The sequence below is a fragment of the Trachymyrmex cornetzi genome, unplaced genomic scaffold (assembly GCF_001594075.2).
Source record: "Trachymyrmex cornetzi isolate Tcor2-1 unplaced genomic scaffold, Tcor1.1 scaffold1194, whole genome shotgun sequence".
NCBI lineage: Eukaryota > Metazoa > Arthropoda > Insecta > Hymenoptera > Formicidae > Trachymyrmex > Trachymyrmex cornetzi.
In genome coordinates, this window is record NW_017295756.1 from 119,924 (window position 1) to 146,551 (window position 26,628).

Sequence of the window (26,628 nt, forward strand, 5' to 3'; positions counted from 1 at the left end):
TCTGACTTGCGTGTTTCTCTAAACGCAAGTTACAAACGCCATCATTCGAGGACCCTTAAGAGGGATCAAAGATCCTCATTGAGGCGAAAAGTACACGCGCGCCCTTATCCCTTACTTCGAGGGCTACTGAAAGTCTCGTCAACTTTTGCGCAGTGGCACTCTTCGGAGAAACGTGCAAACAGACGCCGGCCCCGCCGCGTGCTTCAACACGGTTCGAGATTTTTAAAGGAAAACCAAAATAGGCCCCGGTGGGCTTACGCATGGGACAGAACTCAGCGGCGCATTGTTGTAGCTTTGTGCACCGGTGCTAAACGGCACCGCAAAAGGCAGGAAGGAAAAGGAAGGAATGTACGTATGGATGCACGTAGAAGGAAAAGGAAGGAATGTACGTATGGATGCGTGACAGAGGGCTTGTTAGAGATCCATTGTCGATCTGGGAGCTTTTCCACGTCGAATCCGTCGATGAACCCTAAAGGCGCTTTCCGCGGCAGTCTCGAATCGCTGAGAGATCGTCTACGTTTGTAATATTTTCACGACAGCCGACGAAACAGGAAAGCGAGGGAGTCTCGAGGGAAAGGTAAAAGATGGAAAGAGAAAAAGGATGTTTGGTCAAAAGAAAACGTTGGGATTAGCATTTTTGGGTTTCGAGAATCGGCACGAATTGTGTTTCGAGTAGCACTATATATATATATACTGCTATTTTTAGGTACCGCCCCTTCTATCTTCACCTTCTCTTTTTCTTCCGATAGTATTTCAGGCTATTCGTGCCTTTGGACCATTCTTTCCCATATCCCTTTGTATCGCGTATTTAATATACCGCTTTTTCCTCTTTCGAGCACACCTCGCTCTTTAAGGATCGATTTTTGCGGGTGTAAATCGATGAAGTGTTTCGGTTACATCGTTTTGTGTAACTTTCACCTATTCATTCATAGAAGGAAAAACCATGGACCAGCTTCAGTTTCATACGAGGAAAGCAGCTTTCTAGAAAAGTTTCGATTTGCTCTCGTCCGCATTCTCATGTCTCACCCCTTCTCCCTTTTTTTCGTGGGTAGTCCTGCCAAGTACCCTCGCAGGCGTCGAGAAGGAAGTTCATGATTTACGTACGGACAGGATTAAGTGGGGAAACCTCGCGCGACGGATACTTGAGAGAATATAAGGACAAGGGGATAGCAGAGAAAAGGGAGAATACTGGAGAAAGAGCAAGTAAGAAGATACATTAACCTTACTGCAATAACGGTAAGTAATCTTGGAGGAATTTCATTAAACATCATGCAGAAAAAAAGAACTTCCTTCGATCACGTGAAAAATTCTTTCTCGTTTAGAGTTATTAAACGAATGCGTACTAATAATATTGATGAGACTAAGATCAGTATTCTTAGTCGATCATGATTTGACGAATAAACAGAGTTTCATAGATCTCTGATCATTCGTTAATCTATATTTAATTTTTACAAGGATTAGATTCTCCTAATGTTCTTTAATTCATAAGACATTGATTCATGAATTATTTGTTATTTCGACAATCTTAGATTAATAAATGGTAGATTTTAATTATTATTCAAATAAACTCTTATGTTCTTGGAGCATTTTTTATGAGCATTTACAATTGTCATCATTTCTTCTAACTATCTGCAATCATATAATGGTTATAGTCTATAAAAATTGTTAAATAATTATATTTTGGTAGATATTTTTTAAATAGTTACTACATCGCTCTCTCTTTCTCTTTGAGATTATATATATATAAATCATAAATAATAATATATTGTTCAAATACATAGATTCGTAAAATAGAGATCTGTAAAATATTAATCTAATATATGAATCTATAATTAACCATGCTCTTAAATAACTAAAGATTGAAAATTAGTTACAACTATGAATTTCGATCCAAATGAAGATTCAACACAAAAATAAAAGAAAACAGAAGTTCCCATACTTTTAGAATATTATATTTCTATTAAGGGATAATGATTTTCTTTCTTTTCTGTTGTTGTGTGTAATGTCGTATATTTAGTTTCGACATGAAGTTACGTTGCAAATTGAATAAATCGTTGTATCAGCCAATGTATCAAAGATTAACGTAGCACTAATCTTTTTATCAACACAATAAGTTTGTGTTGAAGAATACCATTATAAGGTTGCAAAATCATTGAGGAAATCACGCGTACACGATCATGATTTATCGTATGGTAACCGGGGCGGTTTAAACAATGTTACGCGAGTACGAGGAATGCCGAGTTAAACGCACTTTAGTCACGGTTAATTTGGTTAGCCGACGTTTAGTCATTAATAGACGCTGGCGCGGGATCGATCGGTATTTATTGACGGCCGATGATTCGACGGTTTCTCGCGTCGATACACTATGTATCATCGATGGATCTTTCATCTTCAGCTCTCCTCTCGCGAGATGGAACGTTCTGCGAGAGAGAGAGAGAGAGAGAGAGAGATCTTGGGCACGACGGAGCATTCTCTTCAAGACTTGCTCTCGTGTGTGGGCCAGTTTTAGGCTTATTAATGAACCGAAATATCTCTCTCTTTCTCTCTCTCTCTCATCTAGCGATTAGACGTGAGGCGTGGCGGAAAGATCGCTAAATCAGATCAGGTCAAAGTGAGTCGCAGGTATATTACGCTCTAGCTATTGGACGGATACATGACGACGTTGCAGCTCTTCTTAAAATATAATTTTTAAGGTTGAAGTGTCATACGCATTCGTAAAAAGCATACGATAATTGAATAAACGTACGATTTGTATACATTTCTCGAAACAATTAAGAAAAACAGAATTAAAATTATCAAATATTCCTGATGTAATTGCAGTCATTTATTATGAAACAATAAAATCTTCACAAAAATCTGAAGATTATCGTATCTGATTGTTCGCAAGTTGCTCTTTTTTTATTTAAATTGTTATATCTTACGATATGTACAAAGAATAATTTTATTGAAATATCTAAAAATTTAGCTAGATACAGATCTGAAAATAATTATGCTGAACCATTATAGTTCAGTTTTTAGATATTTCAGAAAAATAGTTCTTTCTGCGTATTCGATATTACAATATTGTTCAATTTGGTATCAATCATCGCACGTCACAATAATTTTACGTGTCTTCCATTCCACAATCAGCTTGAGCGTCCAAGATAATTATTCTGATTGTTCAACAAAATTATTTTCAGATCTGTATGTACCTGAATATATGTTTAGATACTTAAATAAAATCATTCTTTCTCTCCATATACGTATATGCAACGGTTTCACCATTACATCGAGGTGACATTATGTCGCCGACGGAAAAATGAATTTCCGGAAGCGAGCGCCGAAACCGTCTCGACGTTAATACGACTGCGGTGCGCCGCGCGAATTTATTTGCGAATCATGACGGCCGCGCGGGGGTGAGAAACGAGGACGAGGACGAGAACGGGAAGAGGGAGAAGGAGGACTCGTGGGAGGGTGGACGGTGGGGACAACCGGGTGGCTGAAAGTGGAATGGCCAGGGGGGAGCGAAGAGGACCGGGAGAGAACATAATGTTTCCCACAGCGCGCGGAGTTGTATATTTTATGATATGGCGAGCAATTTGACATCTCGCGCGAGGCATAATTCACGCCCGTGCGGCCCGTGCGTGTGCGTATGTGTGAATCCTCCCTCGTCTTCCCTATGCGCTGTATCACGCATCGCGGGATCGGGACGTGCACGCGTGTGTACACCGAACACGCACGCGCGCATGAGGAATCGCTCCACACACGCGTGCGTGCACACGCACTCCGCGCGGGACAGGTACGCGTTGCGTCCGAGCGCATCGAAACCATTAGAGGTAGAGGCTCTTCGTAAATATAACGCGGCTGGCGAAACTTACCTCTCTCCTGTATACACGTACGGACGGGACGTATACACGTGCACCAAGAGCGAGAGGAGAGAGACGCGAAAGAAATGAAAAGTAGAGAATGCAGAAAAAAAAAAGAGATAAGATGAAACAACGCGAGCGAGAAAGAGAGAAGAATGGGCAAAGGATGAGACGAGAGAACAACTTTTACGGCGTCCCATCTAATATACACAACACATACTTGACCCTTCCTCTTTTATTTTATTTTTTATTTTCGTTATTGCATTATCAACGCAAAACCAAGTTCATGGTTTTCCAGCTGCAACTTTATGCATTCGTTTTAAGGACGAAGTTAGATCTTTATGCGCTCACGTTTAATACTTCGCAGCTTTAGTATCTCTTTTTGCATCTATGTTTCGAACGCTTTTCGTTTCACGTACTTATTTCTCTGCAACGCGTCCCCCTCGTGCGAAATTTCATATTTTATACATATAATTCTTATTTATACAATCGTCCACGCGACGCTGACGCAGGCCTCTTTTTTTATCGCTGATACGCCGTTAGCGTGCATACACGACGTTTCACGGTGCGATTTTATTTATTACGACTTTTCACACTCGCATCTCGCAAAGATAATTTTGCTAGATTTGCGTAAAAACTTTGGTAACACCTTTTTGCGATAGCGATGATCGATAGGTTGTGTTAAATCTTCATGCGAATACACATGGAATAATACAGAATGTTTTTCCACATGCAACGTTCGTACATTCTATTGTTGGCTGTTATATATATATATAAAAGTCATAATATATACAAATTCCAAATATAATATACACTGTATATTATTGACATTCATTCATTCTTTTAATATTGGAATGCGTAGCCACGATTTTTTTCCTTTTCTTAGTTAGAGGATTACTATTTAAAGAAATTTTTGATCACAAATGATCTTTTATCTATGTTCAGTTATAATTAACATTATATAATTAACATTTTAATTGTTTGTTCGTATTTGAAAATTAAAGCTTAATTCTATAGAGTATTGTGACATACATGCGTTAGAATCAGTTATTGCTATTTGAGTGCAATAATCATAACATTCTTATAAGCACGAAACATCTATTAAGTGGTAATTAAATACTCTGTAGAAAATAATTCTGGAGTGTGCGATGCGTACATTGTCATGATTTTTGAAGAAAATATTGTCTATTATCTGTTATTTATTAGTCATCGAATTTATTCTTACTAAAAATTATTCTTACAGCAGGTTGTATATTATACTCTGTTTAATTGCTGAGCAACTTGCAGTGATAAAGCAATTACGCGTTTAATCAAAATGCGATATATAGCGATAGTATTTCTATAAATTGTGGGATGTAAATTTATATTATTACACCACGCTTAATACTTGACGTTTATCATCGTTGCAATTTACCCAGCTATTACTTGTGTAATGTTGCTGCAAACTTTCGCGCAATATTAATTTGATCTTTTTTCATCAAAAAGAGAAACTTGTATCCCCATAGGCAAGAAAGCTTTTGACGAATAATTTTATTCGCGTGAATTTGGTGTGAAAAGGTCTTGACTCTTAGCTCTTCTTCAAGAGAAACGTTCGCTTATGACATTCTTGGACGTTCGAAACTCAATTCGTCAGAGCTTCTTATGAGAAAATTATAACGTGCCACACACGGACCCCCGATAATTTCCCTGGCCGAAGGTACACGGCGTCGGGTTACGAAATTAAATTACAATAAAGAAATGGGGCTGGTGTGCCCCGACGTCAAAACGACCTGAGACATGTATCCGTATGATTTTTGACGTGGCCCTTTAGGTCAATCCGACATGAGTCCGTGGGACAGGAGGTTTGCCCGATCTTGCCGGTAGATTAGAATAGAAATTCGAAGTGTTTATATACCCATCGGCCGTATAAAAAATAATTCACACCTATTTATAACAGTAATCGAAATGCTGAGGTTTATCTATTTAATATTAAGACAAATTTTTATAAGCATTATCTATTAAAGCAAAACTTTTAAGCATTGCGCAACCACCCAGAGAAAGGTTTCTTTGATTCAAAGAAACATTTCTTTGCTGTACGATTAAAGAAAAAATTTCTTTGATTTTAACATCATTTCTTTGACTTCTAACATCACCTTTTGAAAAATTAAATAAATTTTTTTAATTGATTCCAAAAAATTATATTCAAATCAAAGAAATTTTTTCTTTGACCATACCACAAAGAAACATTTCTTTGAATCGAAGAAACCTTTCTCTGGGATGGATGATTGAATAAAATTTATATTGTATATAAATATTGTGTCATATTATGCAGTAATACGTCTTTCAATATACTACGAATATAACAAAAGTGAGGTTCGGTAAAAATTTTAGAGCGAACGACAAACGTGAAAGAGACAGGATATCCGCCGATAAATCTTGCACACACGTATTGCCAGCATTAGCAGATATGTGTTGGCTGAATCTTGGCTTCCATCCATTTCTTGAAAAGAGAAAAATTGCCCGTGAATCAAGTCCGATGTTGATTACATATACAATCAACGTGAAATTAATATGAGCACGAATAACAATATAGGATATAGTAATGCTCTAATCTGGAATTAAATACCGTAAAAATTTCGTCTTTCTTTATATAAAGCTAGCGAGGCGAAAACTCGGATGATTCTCTATTACGTGCGTGAGTTACAAGCTCGTTTATTCGCGACGGCCGTTAACGAAACGAAACGGTGACAAATTCGAGCAACAATAGGAAGTCGATCTCGCCATACGAAGTTGGAGTCTCACGGTCAGGAACCGGAGGCACAAGGTGGGCACGCGGTCACTGTTAGGTATACGCGAACGCGTCCCTACATCTGCCCGCACTAACGACCTATGTAAATGTTCTATCTGTTATCCTTGTCTCTTATCATCTTTTCCTCCTCCTCCTCCCCCTACTCCTCCCGCATCTTCTCGACGACGACGATTTCACCGTGGACGAAATGGCAGAGAGATACAAAGTGGGAGTGAATGCGAGAGAGGGAGAGAACGTTGCGAGGAAGACCGCGAGAGAAAAGAGGATCGAAGAGGAGAAGAAGAAGAAGGTCCAGCATTCCAGAGCCCGGTCTCGACCCGCGACCCTCGCCCCCTAAATCATCCACCGCAGCTAGGCCGCAATTCCGTTTTGTTTTCTCCGCTCCTCTGCTCGTTCCTCCTTTTTTCCTCCCTCCGCGGTTCTCTCTCTCTTTTTTTTTTTTTTATTTATCTCCCCTCCCTTTTTCGACCTTTTCTACCGGACCACGGAGACAACCGACCGACCCTCTGCCTTCTCCTCCTTCTTCGTCTTCTTCTCCTACGTCCGCCAATGTTCCTCCGGCGCGTTTTGACGGGAGAGAACTGTGGGAAAAACGTCGTAGACCTGCGCGACCCGTTACGAGGGTGACGGGCCATGATAATGAGCTCTTCGTGAAGATTCGACTTGATCTCTGACTCGGTCGACGTATCATTCGTAGAAAAATTTTGTCACGTGCTCATCAGTTTTTGCGAAATTTTGACGTTCGGTAGCATTTAGATATGGTAGATTGCAGTAACTCGATACAGAGTTACAAAAAGAGTTAGTGATGAAAATTGGCAATGATGACAATAATGATCTTCCAAATCTTATTTTATCCAATTTTAATTACAATATATGTATATATATTTGTTTTAAATATACATTATTCAACATTAAAAAAGACATGCTCATTTAAGGGATGAAATAATCCTTCAAAGTTTTGCAGTTAAATTTTTTTGGTAGATAATATCAAATTGAAATTTATTATTGTATTATTTTTGTATTGTATTTTACTGCCTTATAACATTTTTTCTAGAGAAAAAAATTGGCCAGGTTACTTAAATAATTTTATTAGATTTTTTTTAACGTTGCAACACTTATCTGTATCTTTAACTATACTTACTCTCTCTCTAAATCTGAATCAGTGGATAATCACTGATATTAGTGCCAAGTATGCCACTGGATAATCAGTGACTATCCGCTGATTCAGATTTAGAGAGTATATTATGAAGGCATATATATATATATATATATAAATTACGTATTTATTTATATATTATCAATTAGCGAAATAAAATCTTAAAACGGACAAAATGGAAGAAGATTATCATTACAATTAGAAAGCGAGAAAGCAACGATACAGACAAGATTGTAGAATAAGAAAGACAGAGTTGCAGAAAATGGAGAAAGCGTGAGTAGCCAATTAGTTAACGTGGACCGGCTAATTAGTGTGAATCGAGTGAATATATGCTTATTCGCATATGCGCATATGCATTATAAAACCCATTTCGTGGATGCGCGAAGATAAACTATGTGTACACAACTACAACCACAGGATTGAAACCACCAATATATTCAGCTATTTGAAATTACTATAATATTCGGCATATTCGGTGATTTTGAGATCAATCCAGATTACTAATAATGTTCTAAAACAGTCTCGTTTCTTCGCAAAAGTGTAGATAACAAATTGGCAAGTTTTATCTTCGCTATGTATGTCATGCACAATACCGATTATATTAGAATTTATCATAGTCGAAATGACTTTAAATCTTCAATAGTAACGCAGATTCACGTCGTATCGAACGTTATCAGTAATAATGTGCATTCGGTAAACTTCTGATGAACTTGGGATCATATGGCGAATAAGGAGCATTCACGATCACACGAGATATCGCCGGTTTTATACGCTCGCCACTCGTTGACACGCAACAAGCTGAGTGTACGCGCGCGCACGCTCCGACACCGACGCCAACATTTAAACGCACGAAAGTATAATGTTACGGACACTCGATATTTTCTCGATGATCGTCATTGTACGACGGCATCTTTAACGTACACGGCGCAGGGGAGGAGCGCCCAGTATTATTTCGACGGGGGCTACCGTACCAATGACGGCAGCCAGCGGCAAAACTCGGAGTGATTTACCCCGTCTTCGGTTACCCGCTTGCATTGATGCGCAACAAGAAGCGCATCGTGAGATGCCAGCTCCCGTATAAAGAGCTTTCTACTGGTGCTCTCTACCGTTGAGGATATCGTAGAGCCGCGAGCAGACTTTAATGACCGCTCCATGCGGTTTGACCCTCCGGCACTTATTGCGACATAAAGTCGAGATTTGAATCCAGGAGATTCCTAAGATAATTAAATATGCGGGGTATCTCAGATACATATACCTCTCACTTCCTTCCCACGCTACGATTTCTTTAACCAACGTGAAGCTAATTTGTTTACAACTTAAATTTAAATATATGTCATCTGTCTACAAATAAATTGCAAATATTTCCAATAACAAATTTTTTAATCAAATTCTGCTAACATGAAAATTCATTTGAGAATAAGCAAAATTCATCTTTGCGTTTTGAAAAAATTTGTAAGTTATGTAATAATCTCTCTCTTCTAAAGCTATAAATTAAAGAAAACCTGACTATGTGTTTACTAAAAACATTTTTTTTAATTTTATGTATCAATTATAGAAGCGAAAAAGAATTTATAAAGTTTTGATTAATTAAAATGTTTCTAGTACGAAAATATGAAGATTATGTCTTAATAAAATAGACTTTTTGTCTTGGTAAGATTCTACCTCGACATTAGGGGGTTGATGAAATAAACTACAAAATGCAAGCTAAAGTTAAACGCAATTTGCTAAAAAAAACATCTTCGTCCAATCAAGTTCAGTTTGTTGAGATTGATCCGAGTACTGGATGTCTCAATCTTCCGAAAGCTTGATAAATCAGCAAAACCACGACTGTGTAATCGCTCAGAGAATACCACGTGCGCACGAAAGAGCGAAGTATTTAAATCATTCGGCAAATATATACACGCATTCTGCAGCATTCAGCGCTTCGCGTTAAACGATAAATTCGATTCCGATTAGACGGCCCCGCGGCCGAAAAAATATCACGTGCGAGCGGAGGCGCCAATAAACGCCGGGGCGCAGCGGACTTTTTCAAGAATGGCAACATTAGCCCGCGAACGTCTGGCTACAAACAGAATAATATACAGTCGCTTAGCGGTGCGCTTAATGCCCCCGTACTATTTTATAACAGCGCCGGTTTGCCCGGTCCGCGAGCCATATCTTCCAATCTATATCCAGTCGAAGAACGGAAAGGGGGGACGAGGTGAGCCGGGGGGGTGGCAGTAAGAACAGAACGAAAAGGAGCGTTTATTCCGAATAGAAGAGCGAAGCGGAGTTATTTTCTTGTCGAACAGCTCATCCCCCGGTGGAAGATAACCAGAAATGTTTGATTTCTTTTAGCGTCCCGTGCACGCGGGATATCTCATCTCGCTTTTGCACCTACGCATTTACGTCAACCGGCGCGAAACTGAACGTTCCTGGTGAGGAAACACCTCAAAGGATTTCAGAATGCATGACCGTAATTTATCCGGAAAGACAGGTACATACGCTACGTTCGCGCCGATCGAATTCATCGAAGGCAGTGCGAGGATAATTTCTATAATTATTCGTAATATACAATCGTTCGATTGCATTTGTATAAACGAACGTATACACTGGAATTCGAGTAAACTCTTCAAATGTCTTTCTCGCGACATTCCATGCAGCGTCGCTTCTGCACTGTTATAAAAAACCAATTCAATCTTTTGAGTTAAATAAATTTTTTTATTTTTAACTTTGTGTGTCAAAATATATAAATCCATTTCTTTTTTTTGGTTAGTTTTAACGTGATATATTTATTAATAATTTATTAATAAACGTATGCATTTAGTAAATAATAAACTAAATTCGAGTCAAATTTAATACATTTTTTAAATCTTTTTTTTAGTTAAATTTGTAACTCCAGTGTTTAATCAAATTAACGACATATTGAGTAAGACCTGCAGAAATAATTAAAAGTAGCTCAAAATTAGTATAATTGGACATTATGAATTTAAAAGTGTATATTAATTAACTTATATATAATATGTAGATGTAATGAAATTTTTACGTTTCTCTTTAGAACGAAAGTTCTAATCGGAAACACAAGAAGTTTGTCGCTGATCAATCATTTTCTGTCGCAAAATGTGCAGTATTATATGTTGTTTAATTATAAAGAAGTTACTTGACTATCTATTATTTGCATCGTGTGTTGCATGATTGATTTACAACGATTCCTGAGGGACGTGACTCATCGCGAGAAAATAATAAGTACGTTAATGAGCGTTAATATTGCCGGGAGGTGTCTGCGATGAAGGCAGACGCTTTTAATTGCTGCGAATGTGTGTCGCGAATATTTCATCGCGAACGAGGTACTGCGACATTCTAGGCCTGTTAGCCGCGACATTAATGTTAGTTGGCAATTACGTTTCCAAAAGGGTTTCCATCAAACTACAACGTTAACGAGAAACCTGTTTATCACGTTATGAATTCTTCAGAGAAACATATTGTACACAAACATATAATATATACTAATTGCCAGTACAAATATAAATAAATTAGTATTAATCAGTTAATCGAAAATATCTATTCAACAATGACCAATTTAATAAATTCACAAGAATTTTTTTGTTCATGAAAATTACAAAAATTAAGAATCAAATATCAGAACAACATAAACTTTTAAGTATTTCGGGTGGAAAGCGAGTACAAAAAAAAAATTAATTTATAAATTTTCTTATTGTGTGTTACAAAATAAGCGATGTTGAATTATTGAATTTAGATACACACGAGACATTAATGATGCGAGCTGTTTTGTCCATGCATCAATAACGGTACATGGTTGAGGGAAAGGATAGGAAGCGCGGCGCCTCGTTATTTTTTCAGCTGAATGATCAAGAGACCAGCCATTACCAGTGTCTATCGCCAAAGAGTAGGCACGCGTGCGTTTAGGAGAGGTAATTAACCGATCGTGTTTTTGGGGAAGCCACTCGCGTGCCGTTCGATTTTTACTAGTGTTATATCTACACTACACTAAGAAAAATGTCTAATTAAAAATAGAAAAACTAGATAATTCTGATTATAATCAGAATTCCTGTTATTTCAATCGCTACGCTTGACTTAGCGCCGAGACATTACTGTGTCTCTCGATTAGAGTTCTTGTAGATTTAACCAAAAAATTATGTATAATTCATCGACCATTTTCAACCAAAATTCTAATTGATCCAACCAGAGATTTTTCTCAGTTTTAGATATTAAAAAAGTGGTGGTAACCCGATCCTTTGAGTTAAATAACATTTTGTTATTTTTAATTTTTGTGTGCATTAAAATGTAAATTAATCCATTTTTGTGATTATTTTTAAAGTAAATAACTCTCTATATAAATAACGTCTATTAACGTGCACATAGTAAATAGTAAGCTAAATTTGAGTCTAATTTATATTTTCTTGAATTAAATTATTTAACTGTATTATTTTAGTTAAATTAACGATATATAGAGTGCAAGCAGCAGCGACTTATAATAAATGATTTAAATAACTCAAATTGGATATAAATTGACGTTATGAATTTAATAATGTATTAGCTACATGTATCTATATCTCGATACTTGGATACCCGCATTGACAATATCAATTTCCATTAACCAACAGGTTTGCGTTTCATGTTTAATAGTGGTGTTCGGTTTTCATTCTTCAAGCTGATTCTGTTGTTCCGATCTTTATTGACTATCTGTCAAAGTCGAGGTGCACTATTAATCGTATCAACACTCGTTTCCGACAAACTAGAGACAGACTTTGTCTGCGTAAACACGTCGCCTCTCAACTCTCAATGTTTAATACTCTGTTAGAATCCATAAACCCATGTTTATTTTAAATAATTGATATGTCTATACGCACTTAAAAAGATAGAAGTTATTTAACAGATAAATAAATTGAAGAAACTGATATTTTAAATAATTGTTTTAATATATCTCAAATATTAATATAATATATAAAATTAATTTATGAAAAATTGTTTAATAAATTATGGGAGCTTTAAAACAAGACAATTTAATGCACGTTATTTTACTTTAGAAACATTTCGCATAATTATTCGTTCTTAGTAATAATAATAACAAATAAATAGATAAAGATTATTGTATTAATTACAATTATTTTAAGAATCTCTATATACAAAATTCTTAAGAGAATCTTCATTACTTTGAAAGCAGTTCGAATTTTATCAGCAATATATGCAAATCGCTGGCATACTGACGTTGTTTGATTACTCTTTTTATTTTTCTGAGTTTCTCCGCGCGCGTAGGAAATGAGTTATACAATTTTTATAGACCGTTGCGAACTAAATTGACGGGTTAAGGGCGCGCTTTCGGCACCCTCGCTGGACCATATAGCCGAGATCGTTAGAGCTTTCGTAGGTGAGAGAATGCCGGAGGCTACGACTAAAAGACGGCCTGACGACCGGGCGCACGCCACTTTTGCAACAAATCTTTCTGTCTAAATCAGTTTCGCGAGTGAGATAAGTGTTTCGGCATCGAACCCTCATAACTTGAGATGAAAGAGAAAATGCTCGTAAATCAGGCCTACTGATTCACTTTTGCTTTTCCTACGTTGAATTACTTTTGCGATAAAACTTAGGATATGATTACAGAGATGTCTAGATTCAGAGAGTTCATTATATAATAAAATAGGATATTTAAGATGCAGAATATGCAGAGATATTTTATTATTAGAGATTCATATCTGAATGACTTCAGACTTTTACTGAGAGACAATAAGTACACTATATAATATACAATCATTACACAATTTACATCCCTTACAAAAATTTAATACTGCACTGAGAAAAATTTCCGAGCTTTATCCGTTCAAAAAGTAACAAACAGATATTTCCCATTGATTTTGATCGGATTTATAAGATTATCCGATCAAATTTATCGGATAGTCCTATAAATTCGATAAATTTGACCGGATAGTCCTAAAATTTGATCGGATAGTCTTATAAATCCGATCAAGATCAATCGGAAATATCTATTTATTACTTTTTGAACGGTCATTTTTCTCAGTGTGTAAGACAGTAATTAATTACTTATTTGATGTACTAAAACAATAGTGCTTTTAATACTTAAAATAAGTAATTAATTACTATCTTTCAGTGTTGGCAAGTATTAGATTTCAATACAGGATATTTACGAGAAATTAAGCTCACATTGTAAATGTGATTCCTCGACTGATATAAGATTAGTTGACAATTTCCAGTATTTATAAATAACACTTTATGCACGTTCATTCTTATGGCTTTGTTTTGGACTTTGTTTGGTCTGTTTGTCCCCTAGCTTGGTCAGATTTATTTGAAAACAATGAATGTTTCATGAGATACTGAATTCGTCGCGAATTTGAGAAAACAGTTTGTCAATATATATCGTAATAAATGTAAGATTCGTTTCGAAGAATGTATTCTATAAGAACATCAAAATTTGCGAACGAATAAATAAGATATATCGTAATAAATATAAGATTCGTTTCGAAGAATGTATTCTATAAGAACATCAAAATTTGCGAACGAATAAATAAGATCTTTCAGCAAAAGTCTACAGATCTCATAAATAATCGTAATAATTAAAATTAATAAATACATAAAATATTATGCAAAGCAATTTTTAAATATTATTAACATTCATGATACTTCAATTATCTCGGCATAATATCGTGTTACCCAAATATATTTAATATCCCAAATTATCGTGTAATCTATTCTTATTATATACCACGTAAACCGCTGTTCTAATAATACAACTATCTTGACATGAGAAATGAGAGGTAGTTTCAATTTTCACCGATTAATCCTCCGTATTGTGCTCGCGTGGCGGATAACGTCGATTTATCGTGATCCGCTCAATTACTATCTCCAATGGCGATTCGTTCCTCGATATAAAAATAACGGGAATATTCCGAGTTTCGTCTTCGCGCCTCTCGCCTTATATTTCACGCTGTCAAAAGATGAGCGAGCGCGTCGTGTCGAGCGATCGATGAAGGTGTGGGCGGTCAAGTAACAAAGCGCGTGGTATAAACAGGAACGTGGGGTGGTTTTTTATTGGCGGCTGCTTTTCGAGGTGCAGGCGCGAAAGACTGTCTCGCCCTTATCGACCCACGAACTTGTCCATGGACTTTTCCACGTTATTTGCCGTACCGACGATACTTTATGATTCATCTTTGCAATACGTGAAAAAACATGATATTTCTGCGATCATAAGATAATGATCCTATCTTTAGCAGCATTAACATGTGTTTTTTGCTACATCTTTTTTTTTTAAGATAAATGCTCTTGCTGTTGTAAACGAAATTTCTCAAAAAATTAACCTAGATTTTAATTCAAAGAGTTCATTAATATTATAGATTTTTTTATATGGAGGAGAAATCCGACATATAAGGATGGCACGATTTTTAGTTCAAATCGATACGTCTTACCGAATTTCCGATGTTTTTTTATTTTGAGCTTTCGTTGGCGATGGCGTTGGAGATATGGGACGATCTATCGATCTTCGTCGGGCATTCTCGAGAAATATCGCAGAATTGTATATATCTGTCAACCGCAGCCGTCTGGAGGATTGTGGTCCGATTTCACGATGCGCGTTATCTCTAAATCGAATTTCTCGATTTGATCGAGGTGTGCGTTGGCTGGTCGTCCCGATCGATCTTCCCGACAGAAAGATTCCGATAAGTCGTCGATACAATAATCTCGCGCCCGCATCGTTTCTCTGTCTGACCTCGGCGCAATGCCGCTGTCATCGTTCCTAGAAGTATCTGTCTTGGTATTGTTACGCAAAATTCATAAATTCCGAATGAATTCCTTCGCGAAATTACACTTAAAAAGGTTTACAGTCTATTAATTTTGCGCACATAGCACAACGTTATGAATTGACTCATGCTTTCGTTGGTATCCCATAAACATCTCATTGAGGTCAAAGCGAAATTCACGCTTAATCTATTGTATAATCCGTTTTTTCGGCACTGATCACGCTGTCGTTTCAAGGCGGAATAGAACTAAGATCTATGTGTAGAGAGATGCCTCCAAACTTGGTTTTGCAGGATGGGGTTGTAGTTTGATGGTTTTGTAGTAAATCCTGAGTCAGACGCAAGTGATATACTAGCACCGCTTAACCCGTCATTAAGCTCCCTTGATTTAATTCTTTAGGTAACTTAATTAAGTTCTTAGAAAGGAAAATTGAAGCTAAAAAACCTTAATTTAAAGATTTAATTTAACTTAAGCTAAATTTCTTTAGCTTAAGGTCTCTTCCTAATAATTTAATAAACTTCCTATACTGAGAGAATTGATTAGTAGTATGTATAATTTATTTTGTTGGTATGCTAACCAAATTTTAATTATAGCAACACAATTTTTTAATTAAAAATTAAGGAAGTGTTTGTAAGTCACTTATCAACAAAATAAATTATTTATACCAGTAAATTATTTGTACCAAATATTTCTTTCAGTATAAAGAAGTTACCTTAAGAATTACATTAAGTTTCCTAAATTAAGGTTTTTTAGCTTAAGCTCCCTTTTTTCATTAAATTTCTTAATATTTTTGCTATCAATTATAAATGTACAATAAGAAAAAATTCTGTACATATATACGACTGCTTTTTCGCACTTTGACTTTTGTAGACATTTCGATATTGTGGATTGATAATTTTTAATTTCTATTCTTTTTTTATTCGATCTCGAAGTTTAGATATCAGAATTTGATTTTATCAAGATCTAAAACGCTGATATTGTATGATGCGTAAATGGATGCTTGCGTTCGTCTCGACAAATTTCCACTGTTCCTCGCTTCGATTCGAATTCGTTCGACCTTATAATTCATCATTCGTTGAAAACTTCCGAACCATCGTAGGTTATCACACGTACAAATATACTCGGCATACACCAGCGTTGTCGATCGTCATCGATTTCCAACCGGCGGCCCTTCGCTTGAGCAAATATCGTCTCGCTCTTCGGGCAACGCTCCTCGTGTGGCCCCGTGCTTCTCATAATTTCTCGTGGTCTCTTTATCCGATCCGGCTCTTCTCGCTTTACTGTCCCGTCGTCTCTTCTCTGTCCTTCCACCGTCTTCGTCGAGAGACGCATCCTTCGTACTCTCGGCATTCCGCGAGGCGAATCCACCAGCTTCCACTCTTCCAACGTCGCGTCTTTCAGGCTTTACACCCTCTCCATGTCGTGCCCCAACGACGCAAAAATATGGAAGTATACTGGCCTCTCCGCGCCTGAAAGTAATTGCCTGTACACTAGTACAGGCTAACTCACAGCGTAGCAACGATCGGCAACTCCTCGGGATTGGTAACTCCACTGGAGCCATTTCAGAGACGACGTGACTTCCGGCAAAATAGTAGCGGTTCTCGACGATATCATACGTCGCACTAAGGTATACGCGTGCGTATGGAATAAAAACACAATCCTGATGTTTTCACAAACATTTGAGCAAAACACATAATAATTAATGATTAATGATTTAACATCATTCAAGTCTACCTGTCAGTACACACGTGAATTCAAGGATTCCGAGACAGCAAGAAAAATTAAGAGATGCCCATTTGCAATATTTTTATTCCCTCTATTTAGAATCTCTTTTTTGTCCAATGAAAGTTTTTTTACTGTTTTAGACTTTTAAAAGACACGAAAAAATTCAGGGTTACTTTTCAATATCTCGATTATATTACCAATTTTTTATAACTCAAATGTTAGGTAATACCTTCAAATTGAAATTTGAGCAAAAATGAGAAAGAAATGTGAGAATAAAAATTTGTTATGTTAGAAAAGACAAATTGCAGATGGAGGATTAATTATACACACGATTGGAAAATTTGTATTAAATTTAATATTTCATGTATTCTAAACGGTCAACTGAAATTTTTATGTTAATTTAACAAGATGATATGTTAGGAAGTAACATAAATATTATGTAAAAGAATTGATATATATAAAAAGTAATATTGATACAATTTGTAAGCAAACTGTGGAAGCATATTTTTTCAGTAAAATTGACATTTATGTTAAATTAATACATACTTTATCCATTTATTTTAAAATTTACGTTTTAAAATATTTATATGTCATTTATCCACTTGCTCATAAATTGTGTTAAATTAATACTCAAATATATTAAAAATTCGACACAAAATTTTAACAAGAATTTGAGTGGATCATTTACGATATATACACGGAGAAAATTTTATATTTAAAATTACTATAATGTGGTAGTACCTGCGGACATCATGTAAATTATCAGTTTAAATGCTATAGTTAGTTTTTTAAAAACAATAATGCAACGTAATTTTTATACTTTTTTATAGTAAAAATTTTTTATTACAAAATCACAACTGTTGAATAAAAGTTAGTATTGTAAAGATAGGTAAAAAATATGTACCTAGCAAATTTTGTTTGCGTACCATAGTAAAAATTAACAGTTTTCATGTTAGAATATGGCTTAAGCACTGGTTTAACAAAATAATTACTTTATTTGTTATAATTATGTGATAAAAATTAGTATTACCATAGTAAAAGTTACGTCGGAATCATATTGACGGTCCATCGGAAATACTGGACATAGTAAAGTGTAATTTTAAATTGTATTAAAACTTAATATAAAATTTTTTTCGTGTAAGTATAAAACATTTTTTACTGTGTAAGATACATCGATATTTTGTCGATAATAAAATATTTCAAAGAAGCGCTCATGGTAAAATGGCTCGTCGCATTTGCACTACAAAAAAAGTCGAAATATTCGAAAAGTTTACCCCAAAAAAATCGACGATTAGGACCAGCAAGTTTTTCGCCGCTCTGTTTATCATCACTGGCAACAATTAAGGGATTAGCGAAACCGGTTCGCGTATTTTCTTTCATAAGCGAGTTGTGTCGTAGCCTGAATAAGTAGCCATTTACTCGCCTGCACGTATGGCTCTTTCTCGACACGGTGGTTCGCTCCCTACTTAACGCTTATTCCCCACGTCCCTTCGTGAACGACTCATCCCGTATCATCCCCCTATTCTTTGCCATCTAACCCTCCGAAAATCCTGACCAATGGCATACAAGCCATAGGATCCATTGTCGATTTGACCAATCGTTGCTGCCCGTTCCACGCACACGCAAAATCGGTTTCACGCGTAACACACTATTCTTTGCACTTTTTTTCCACCCTCTCCCCTTCCGCCTGTTTGCCATATTCTCTGCTGCGGGAAAGAGGGGAGAAGAGCTATAAGCTGCTTTAAAATGCATATCGATTTATCCTAATGACCGACGCCGTTCCACCAGGTCGCATCTGCGGATTAATAGAACAGATAGTCCACGGGAAGAGAATGATTTGACAGCGCGTGCTTTATTTTCCAATCGCGCGGCGAACAGATTGTGACCGGTTACCGCAGTTGCTTACTTTTTCTATATTCGTTCTTCACGTTCATGTGTGTCCACAATAAGCGGCAATATTTTCAGTCTTCCTCAATTCGCCGTATTGTCGTACAGTTACGATGGATTGACGTTCCGATGCCGCGACTCGAAATCATTTCTATGCTAATGGATGCTGCGTTCCATCGATCATCGTTAAATGCAACGTCACCAAGTCCCGTACTTGCAGGCTATTTGCGCTTGGGATCTTTATGACGCTAAAACACGATATTGACACATTATGATAATATAATTATAATATAATGCTCTCTATATATGCTAAAACGATTATTTCTGAATATTATACAAGAGTAATATATTTATGTATGTGTAAAGGATAAGTTAAAACTGATTATGAGATAGTTTAAAATATTTTCTCTTTTGGAGAAAAAATTGATAATAATTATTAATTGAAAGGGAAATTATAAGAAGAAAATATTATGAATTATGAATTAATGCTCCACTAATGTAATAATTGAAGCAGATATAAATAAAAAAATATAATTAATTATACCTAAATACCCATTGCAAGTATATATGAATTAAATATTAGTTATTGATAACAGTTGAATATTAAACTTTCGCAACTTATATTACTTATTTAATTATTTTATTGTATGTGACGTATTATTACTTGTTTTGAGTCACGCATCTTTCTCTTATGTATACAGCAACTTTTTCATTTATTTATCTATAATGTACGTTACTCTTTTCTATTGTATATTCCTCTGAGTACTTATTGAATCGTGACACACAATTAATATTTATTTTTTATTATAAAAAGAAGACACGTATGCATAATATTCGCTTAGTTTGAATAATAATTAATATACAGTTATTTGCTAGCGATTTATATTAAGTAAATAAAAAAAAATAGAAAAATCTCAGCTTTTTAAAAAGAATTTTGTTTATATGTATATGTTGTTTACTTATGTCATATGTTGTTTATGCATGGATGCACAATTTACATTTTATAATGTCAAGCAATAATTTTCCAGATAATTCCGAATTATGCGCATTTATATTCGTTTCACTTCGTTTGAACAAAACAATAGAGGAATATGTGTGGAATATACACAAGAGAAAAATATTTACGGTACCGTTTGTGAGAATGACAGAATGGTGCTGCCAAATCGCATTTACGTATTCCAAATAGAAGAAGCGAGAAGAGCAGGGAAAAAAGGAGGCGTAATAAAGAGGCGTGATGCGTGTATACGCGCGCGTTCACAAGCAATGTGCGAAAACAATGCGTGAAGCCGTGCATGGATCGAGGATCATTTCTTGAAAAAGCTAATTTATCTCGACGAGGGAGTCGCATGAGGGTTGTCGTTGCCGTGTACGCACATAGAAATGAGTTCATTCGTCTCGCGCTTTTAATCGTTTCAAATAAAGGTTTACACACGTTTATATCTTGATGCCAACATCGCGTTTGAACAAATATCTCGTATTCGTATTTTACAAAAACACGAATACTATTTTTAGTTCATATTTATAATTAAATCTTTAGACATCATAGAGAAAATATGTAATTTATTAAAATAACGAGCATGGCATGTTTTTGAAAATTATAGAATTAAAATTTCACGAAATAGATGCAAGCTATTATTTCATTGATAAGATAAAACTAAATATTTTATGCAAAGAAACTTTTGTGTAATTAAATAGACAGAGTATTTAAGAATATGCATATCAAATTTGTAACAATTTGATTGTAAAATGTCTTATTTATCAAAGTCATTGTTTCTGAAAAGTATAGTCTCGAGAAAAACTTGATTATATACACGGAGAGAATTTTTTCTTAGAATTTACCCTGAAAATATGACAATCGTGGGACAACATTGTATTTCGAAGAATTTTGATATAAATCTCTCTCATTCATTAATAAAACTACAATAAAGTATAAAATAAGTTTGATCAATTTTACTGAAGTGCATGGTAAAAATCTTTAAAACATTGTATTGTACCACAATCACCATATTTTCAGGGTAAATTTTAAAAGAAAATTCTCTCCGTGTAGTTTGCATTGAAAACCATATATGTAAATTTTCATAATTTTTGTGTTATTGATGTTTTATGTTTAATTTGTGTCGTAAAAAAATAGATATTATTACTGTCTATAAAAATACACAATAAAACATATTGCATTTTGCAGTAATATAATTTTATTTAATGTTATTTTTAAAACAAATTTCAAAATAAATGCATTTAATTCGTTTTGAATTTATTTTATTATTATTTTGAGAAAAAAACTTTGTATATATGACGAATTGAATACATAATCGATTTTCTTTGAATTAATACATTTGATTAATTTAATCATTTTTTATTCATAAGATCTTTTTTATTAATTTACTGATTTGTCAATGGTTATTTTTAGAGATCATTTTATTTTAGCGATTTTATTTTTTATATTTCTTTTTATTATTATACTGAAAAGTACAATTACAAAATCAATCAGATTAAAGATATAGCGTAGAGTTCTTGGTAGACTTTTATGAAAAATGGAAATCATTGATTTATAATTTTTCAAATATAATAAAAAATATATAAAATAAATGAAACGTATATACATGTATAAAATTTACCGGTGTATTAGTATTGTTTTCTTCCTGCTCCGGAAATATTTCACAGATATAGATCTAAAATTTTAAGATACTGTTTCCAAGACATAAATCTTTAGAAAAGTACAAATAAAACTTGATTTTATCGAATGTTTACTCTGGCATGAACTCTTAAGCTTTCAAGTAGAGTACAATAGTTGTTATAACAATATATATCCCAATCTGCGACAGAGGGTGGCACAATGTCGATCTGGGCGTCCCAAAGTGTCAACTGTACCGTTGAGAGAGGGGGCCACGGGAGAGAGAGCTCACATTCTACAATGGCGTCGGAAGGGTGGCGTTTGTTATAAATGAAAACGAAATTTAATCACACGTGATATACTGCTCCCAGTATACGGGGTGGGTATGACGATGAGCGCACGAATTCGCATCGTGTGAACGAAAATACGGGCACCTGCGACTGTTAGTGGGATCCCGAATGCGTATACCCCCTGTGCGATTTCATTATTAAAAGTCATTAAGAGCGGGTGGGTGCGCGCAAAATAATATACATATCCGACATATTACCGCACGTGTTTCTAAATTACGCGAAGGGGTTGATAGATTTCTCTGAGTTAGCCAAGAGTTATGACTGACAGTATTTGATATTTTATGATTATATTTTATTTATTTATTTTATTTATAATTTTTTAAAATTTTAATTAAGTACATAAATATTTATTATGCCCTTAAATTAGATAGATTGAATTAAAGTTTTATGTATAAATTATATCTAAATAAACATCAAAATAACCAACAAAAAATACTGTTGAATTATTATTATGTTATACCATTGTGATAAAATATATTTGTACAGATATTTGTGTTTAATTTGTGAATTTATGTCTTATTTAATATATACACAAAAAATAGATAAAAAATAAGCGATTAGAATATAAAACAGAATAATCTGTAGTTAACTCTTAATTAGTAACTTCAGTGCTACACTTATAACTGATCATCAGCGAATATTCACTATTTTTTAGTAATAATACACAGATTCACATTTAGAGATTATATTACTTCGGTTTACAGCCTGTAATTATTAGAATTGTTTACACCAATTAAAAAATTTATAGATATATATAATTTTTTATTTTTTAATAGGTTATCTTAGATAAGATTACTATCATATATAGAATTAGCAATTATAATGAAACGTTTTATTGACTATTAACAAAGACAACGTAATTTTTTCCCCATTTATCCTTTAAAAGTGAGTAATAATATAGTATAAACCTCTGTGATTTATTTATGTATTTTAATCATTTAAATATCCTCTATGACGATGTTACAACTTCTCAAATAAAAAAAAAACAAGAGTATAACCTGAAATAAATATCAGCAACTGGATATTTCTTGTCTATTTCCTACTTAGATTACTGTAAAATAATTATAATAAAAGAAAGACAAACTCATGGAAAATAAACTACACAACGGAATTAATAACTTTAGAAAGGAATTCGCTAACAGCAGCAGGTCCAACAACACGGCTAACGCCTAGCGTTTAGCCGTCGCATCGGCCAATGGGACACTCGTCTGACGAATAAATATGTAAATACAATGTCCACTGCGCCGTAGGCATAAAACGACACGATATATGGCCCGGTAATTTCTTAATTGCGCTCCGAAAAATTCTTGTCATCATAAACAGCCGGTTGATTATATTGAAACGACTCAAGGCGCCGGGGGCGTCTCGTGGATGAGACAAGCGAACGGATAAAAAGAATAAAAAGATCGCAAGATAAAGAGTAGAAAACATGGCGATACTAATTTCCCTCACACGATTATTTATGCGACTCTAACAGTAAGCTCCGCGCACGATCTCGCTTGACGGAAATCGAAACTAAGCTAATGGCATAGAAAATCTCCCCTCTTTGTCCCCGTGTAGTCTTCTTCGCGACGTAATAAACGGTCGGTTCCCGTATTAATCATTCTCACGCTCGGCCGAGTTCCGGCGAGATTTGAAAGTGACTCATGCCACGAAGAAGCTAGCTTACATGGATATAATTTATGCGATTTGGCGGTTTGTGGCAGATCTCGAAAACGGAGCTAATACGGCTCTCTAGACGGCAAGAAGAATCGGTTCGTGGAAAGGTCATCCGAGATTCCGATTCAAATCTGTGAGAGTAACCTACGCATCTAGATCGTGAACGCGTCACGCTGATGGGATCCGAAAAATTCTTGGGGTCGGAATCCGAGAGAACGAAAACGAAAACTGTTTTATGCTGCGTTTTTTTTTTATGTCTCGTGCAGATAAAATCTGTGAAACTAATTATATCTCGACATTCGACATCAACATTGCGGACGTCAGTCAGTTTCTACTATACAAAAAGTCGTTGTATGCGCCATAAAGCTATATGATGATAAAACTGAGTTAACGAGATCAATAAAATCTGCTGAGAAAAAGGGACCGTAGTTTAAGCGAGAGGCGAAAAAAGTAGTAAAGGATAATAGCAGTACCCACCAGTGTGTGTTCTCTTGTGTATCTTGAGATTCTCCGACCTGGCGAAGACTTTGCCGCAGTTTTGAAACGGACACGAGAACGGTTTTTCCCCGGTGTGCACTCGTATATGATTCACGAGTTTGTACTTGGCCTTGAAGGCCTTACCGTTACGCGCGCAACCCTGCCAGAAGCACGCGTGCGTTGTGCACTCTGGTCCGCCCACGTGGTCCACTGTCAGATGCGACACGATGTCGGTAAGGTTATTAAAGATTTTGCCGCAGAATTTTCTTCCATTTTCTGGTAACGCTGGATCTTGGTCTATCCACATACAGGTAGTCTCGCGGAGTTGGCCGCCGCTTCCGATGGTACCCGCGTGGCTACCGCCGATGCCGCCGGCGCCGTTAGGCCTCGGAATGAATTTGTAGAAGGCGCTGTGATGACTTGGATGGTTCATAGCCGGATGTTGCTGGTGATGGATAGCGGCAGGCGTCATATGTGGCGAGCCGATAAACTGGTGATGAGAAGGTAGCGATCTGGTGTCCTGAGGATAGTGTCCAGGATAGTGAGTAGCGGCTAGTGGATGTTGACTGGGATGGTGAGGAAATTGTTGCATCGTCGCAGCTGTACCATCATGATGCAGCGGCGTGAAGAGGCCTAGTCCACCGCTTTCGGGAGTGGTAGGACTCGCCGTTGCTATTTCATGTTCTCGTCGAAGGATAAACTCGCGGGCGTAACTAGGATGATGACCCATGTGATGGCCCATATGAGGGGCCATATGAGGAGCCGCGTGAGGATGATGCGGCGGGTAACTTTGAGGATGAAAGTGATGATGTTGCTGGGACGGTGCTTCGGTCCCCGGAGGTGGCTGAACGTTCGCACCGGGATCTGTTAATCCACCGGTTGTCCCGCCACCTCCGGGTGATAGCTTGATGCCCAGATTGACGATATGATGCGGGTGAGATGGCATACCCTCTAGGAAACTCATTATCGTGACTGGCGTACGTTGACTTCAAAAGTAGCACCAAGAACTTTGTTTACGACGATATGACTCAGGTCGCGTCGTCAGGCAAAGGAGATGTTTGATACATCTTCGACGTCGTTGGATTTGAATCCCTATCTTAAGGACTATGGACCGGGATATTTTTGAACTATAATTGAATAGTGCAAAAACGTGTATTTGACATAGAAAGTATACAGACCACAGTACACTTCATTCTAGAATCACTAGTCTTACCAAGCTGCCTATTCTAAGCTTTCGTAAAATCCATATCTCGTAATATTCATATTTCCATGTCAAAACAAGTCCCATTCTGTTCCGATTAACGAGCGATCTCACGTTTCACGTATAACATCACGAATCCGCGTAAAGATACATTTGTCACGTGCGAATTACAACACTTTTAGATGACTCGCGAAATACGGGACGATTGTCAACGATCAATCATCTGTTTTCCGTCACTTGCGCGCAACTGTGTTACGCGTTTTTGGGAAATAAACACAATATCTTCCTCAGTGACAACGTAGCGATAACAACAACGCGATGACAATCGACGGCGTCCCGGGTGCGTCGTGCGGTGAGGGTGAAACACACGTAGTGCTCCTTGCTGCGTTCACAGCGGGACTGAAAGTAAAGGACTCCCACCGAGGCAACGCGCGTCTGATTTCGGAGTCCGGTAGATTCCCCTTCTTTCTCTACGAGCCGCGCGCGTTTCTCGTTCCCTCCTCGTCCTACCGTACCTTAACCACCGTGCATTGTCCAACCTGGTGTTTCGCCGCCCCACCGTGGTTAAGACCGCCTCCTACCCCTACCGAACCGTTCTGACGGCGCGAGTGTAAACCGTGGTCCCTACTACTGGTGAACTTATTCTGGCGGTACCAGCGTACCATTGGCGCCGAGGGCATCGCTACTCATTGGAGGCCACCGAATAAGGAGGAGCCCATTAATTTACCACGGGCGGATAGGCGTTGCGCCTACCAAGGCGCATGTCGAGATTCTGCACGCGGTTCACGCCCTGCAGTTTGAAAACGTCGCGCAGTGACGTTCCGCGATTTTATGCACGTTGTACGAAGAACTACCCTCTTGTCTTTTGATACATAAATGTCATGTGAAATATCTAACTATATAGAGACTTTATCATCAATTTCCGAGATTTTTTTTCTACTTTACCTGTTAAAACGTTAGATTATTGTGCAATAGTCGATGATAGATACGCAATAATTCACGATACAATCGAGGCTTGAGAATAAATGCCACATATACGAGCGAATGAAATTTGATTAAGATAAGATGACAGTTATACTTGCAATAATAATGATTTACCATTGTCGTAAAAACAATATTGTATAGAAATTTTATAATGATATTGAGAGAATTTAAAAATATTCTTTAAACTTTTAAATATTAG

General features: G+C 36.4%; 1 protein-coding gene across 1 annotated transcript in view; it reads right to left on the minus strand.

Moving 5' to 3' along the window:
- Nucleotides 1–25,362, minus strand: part of LOC108766787 (pair-rule protein odd-paired) — a 37,362-nt gene extending 12,000 nt beyond the window's left edge. Inside the window, exon 1 of the mRNA XM_018516291.1 lies at nucleotides 24,245–25,362. Coding sequence (XP_018371793.1) covers nucleotides 24,245–25,208 — 964 coding nt within the window. The 5' untranslated portion in view covers nucleotides 25,209–25,362. The remainder of the gene's footprint in view (nucleotides 1–24,244) is intronic.
- Nucleotides 25,363–26,628: the final 1,266 nt, after the last annotated feature.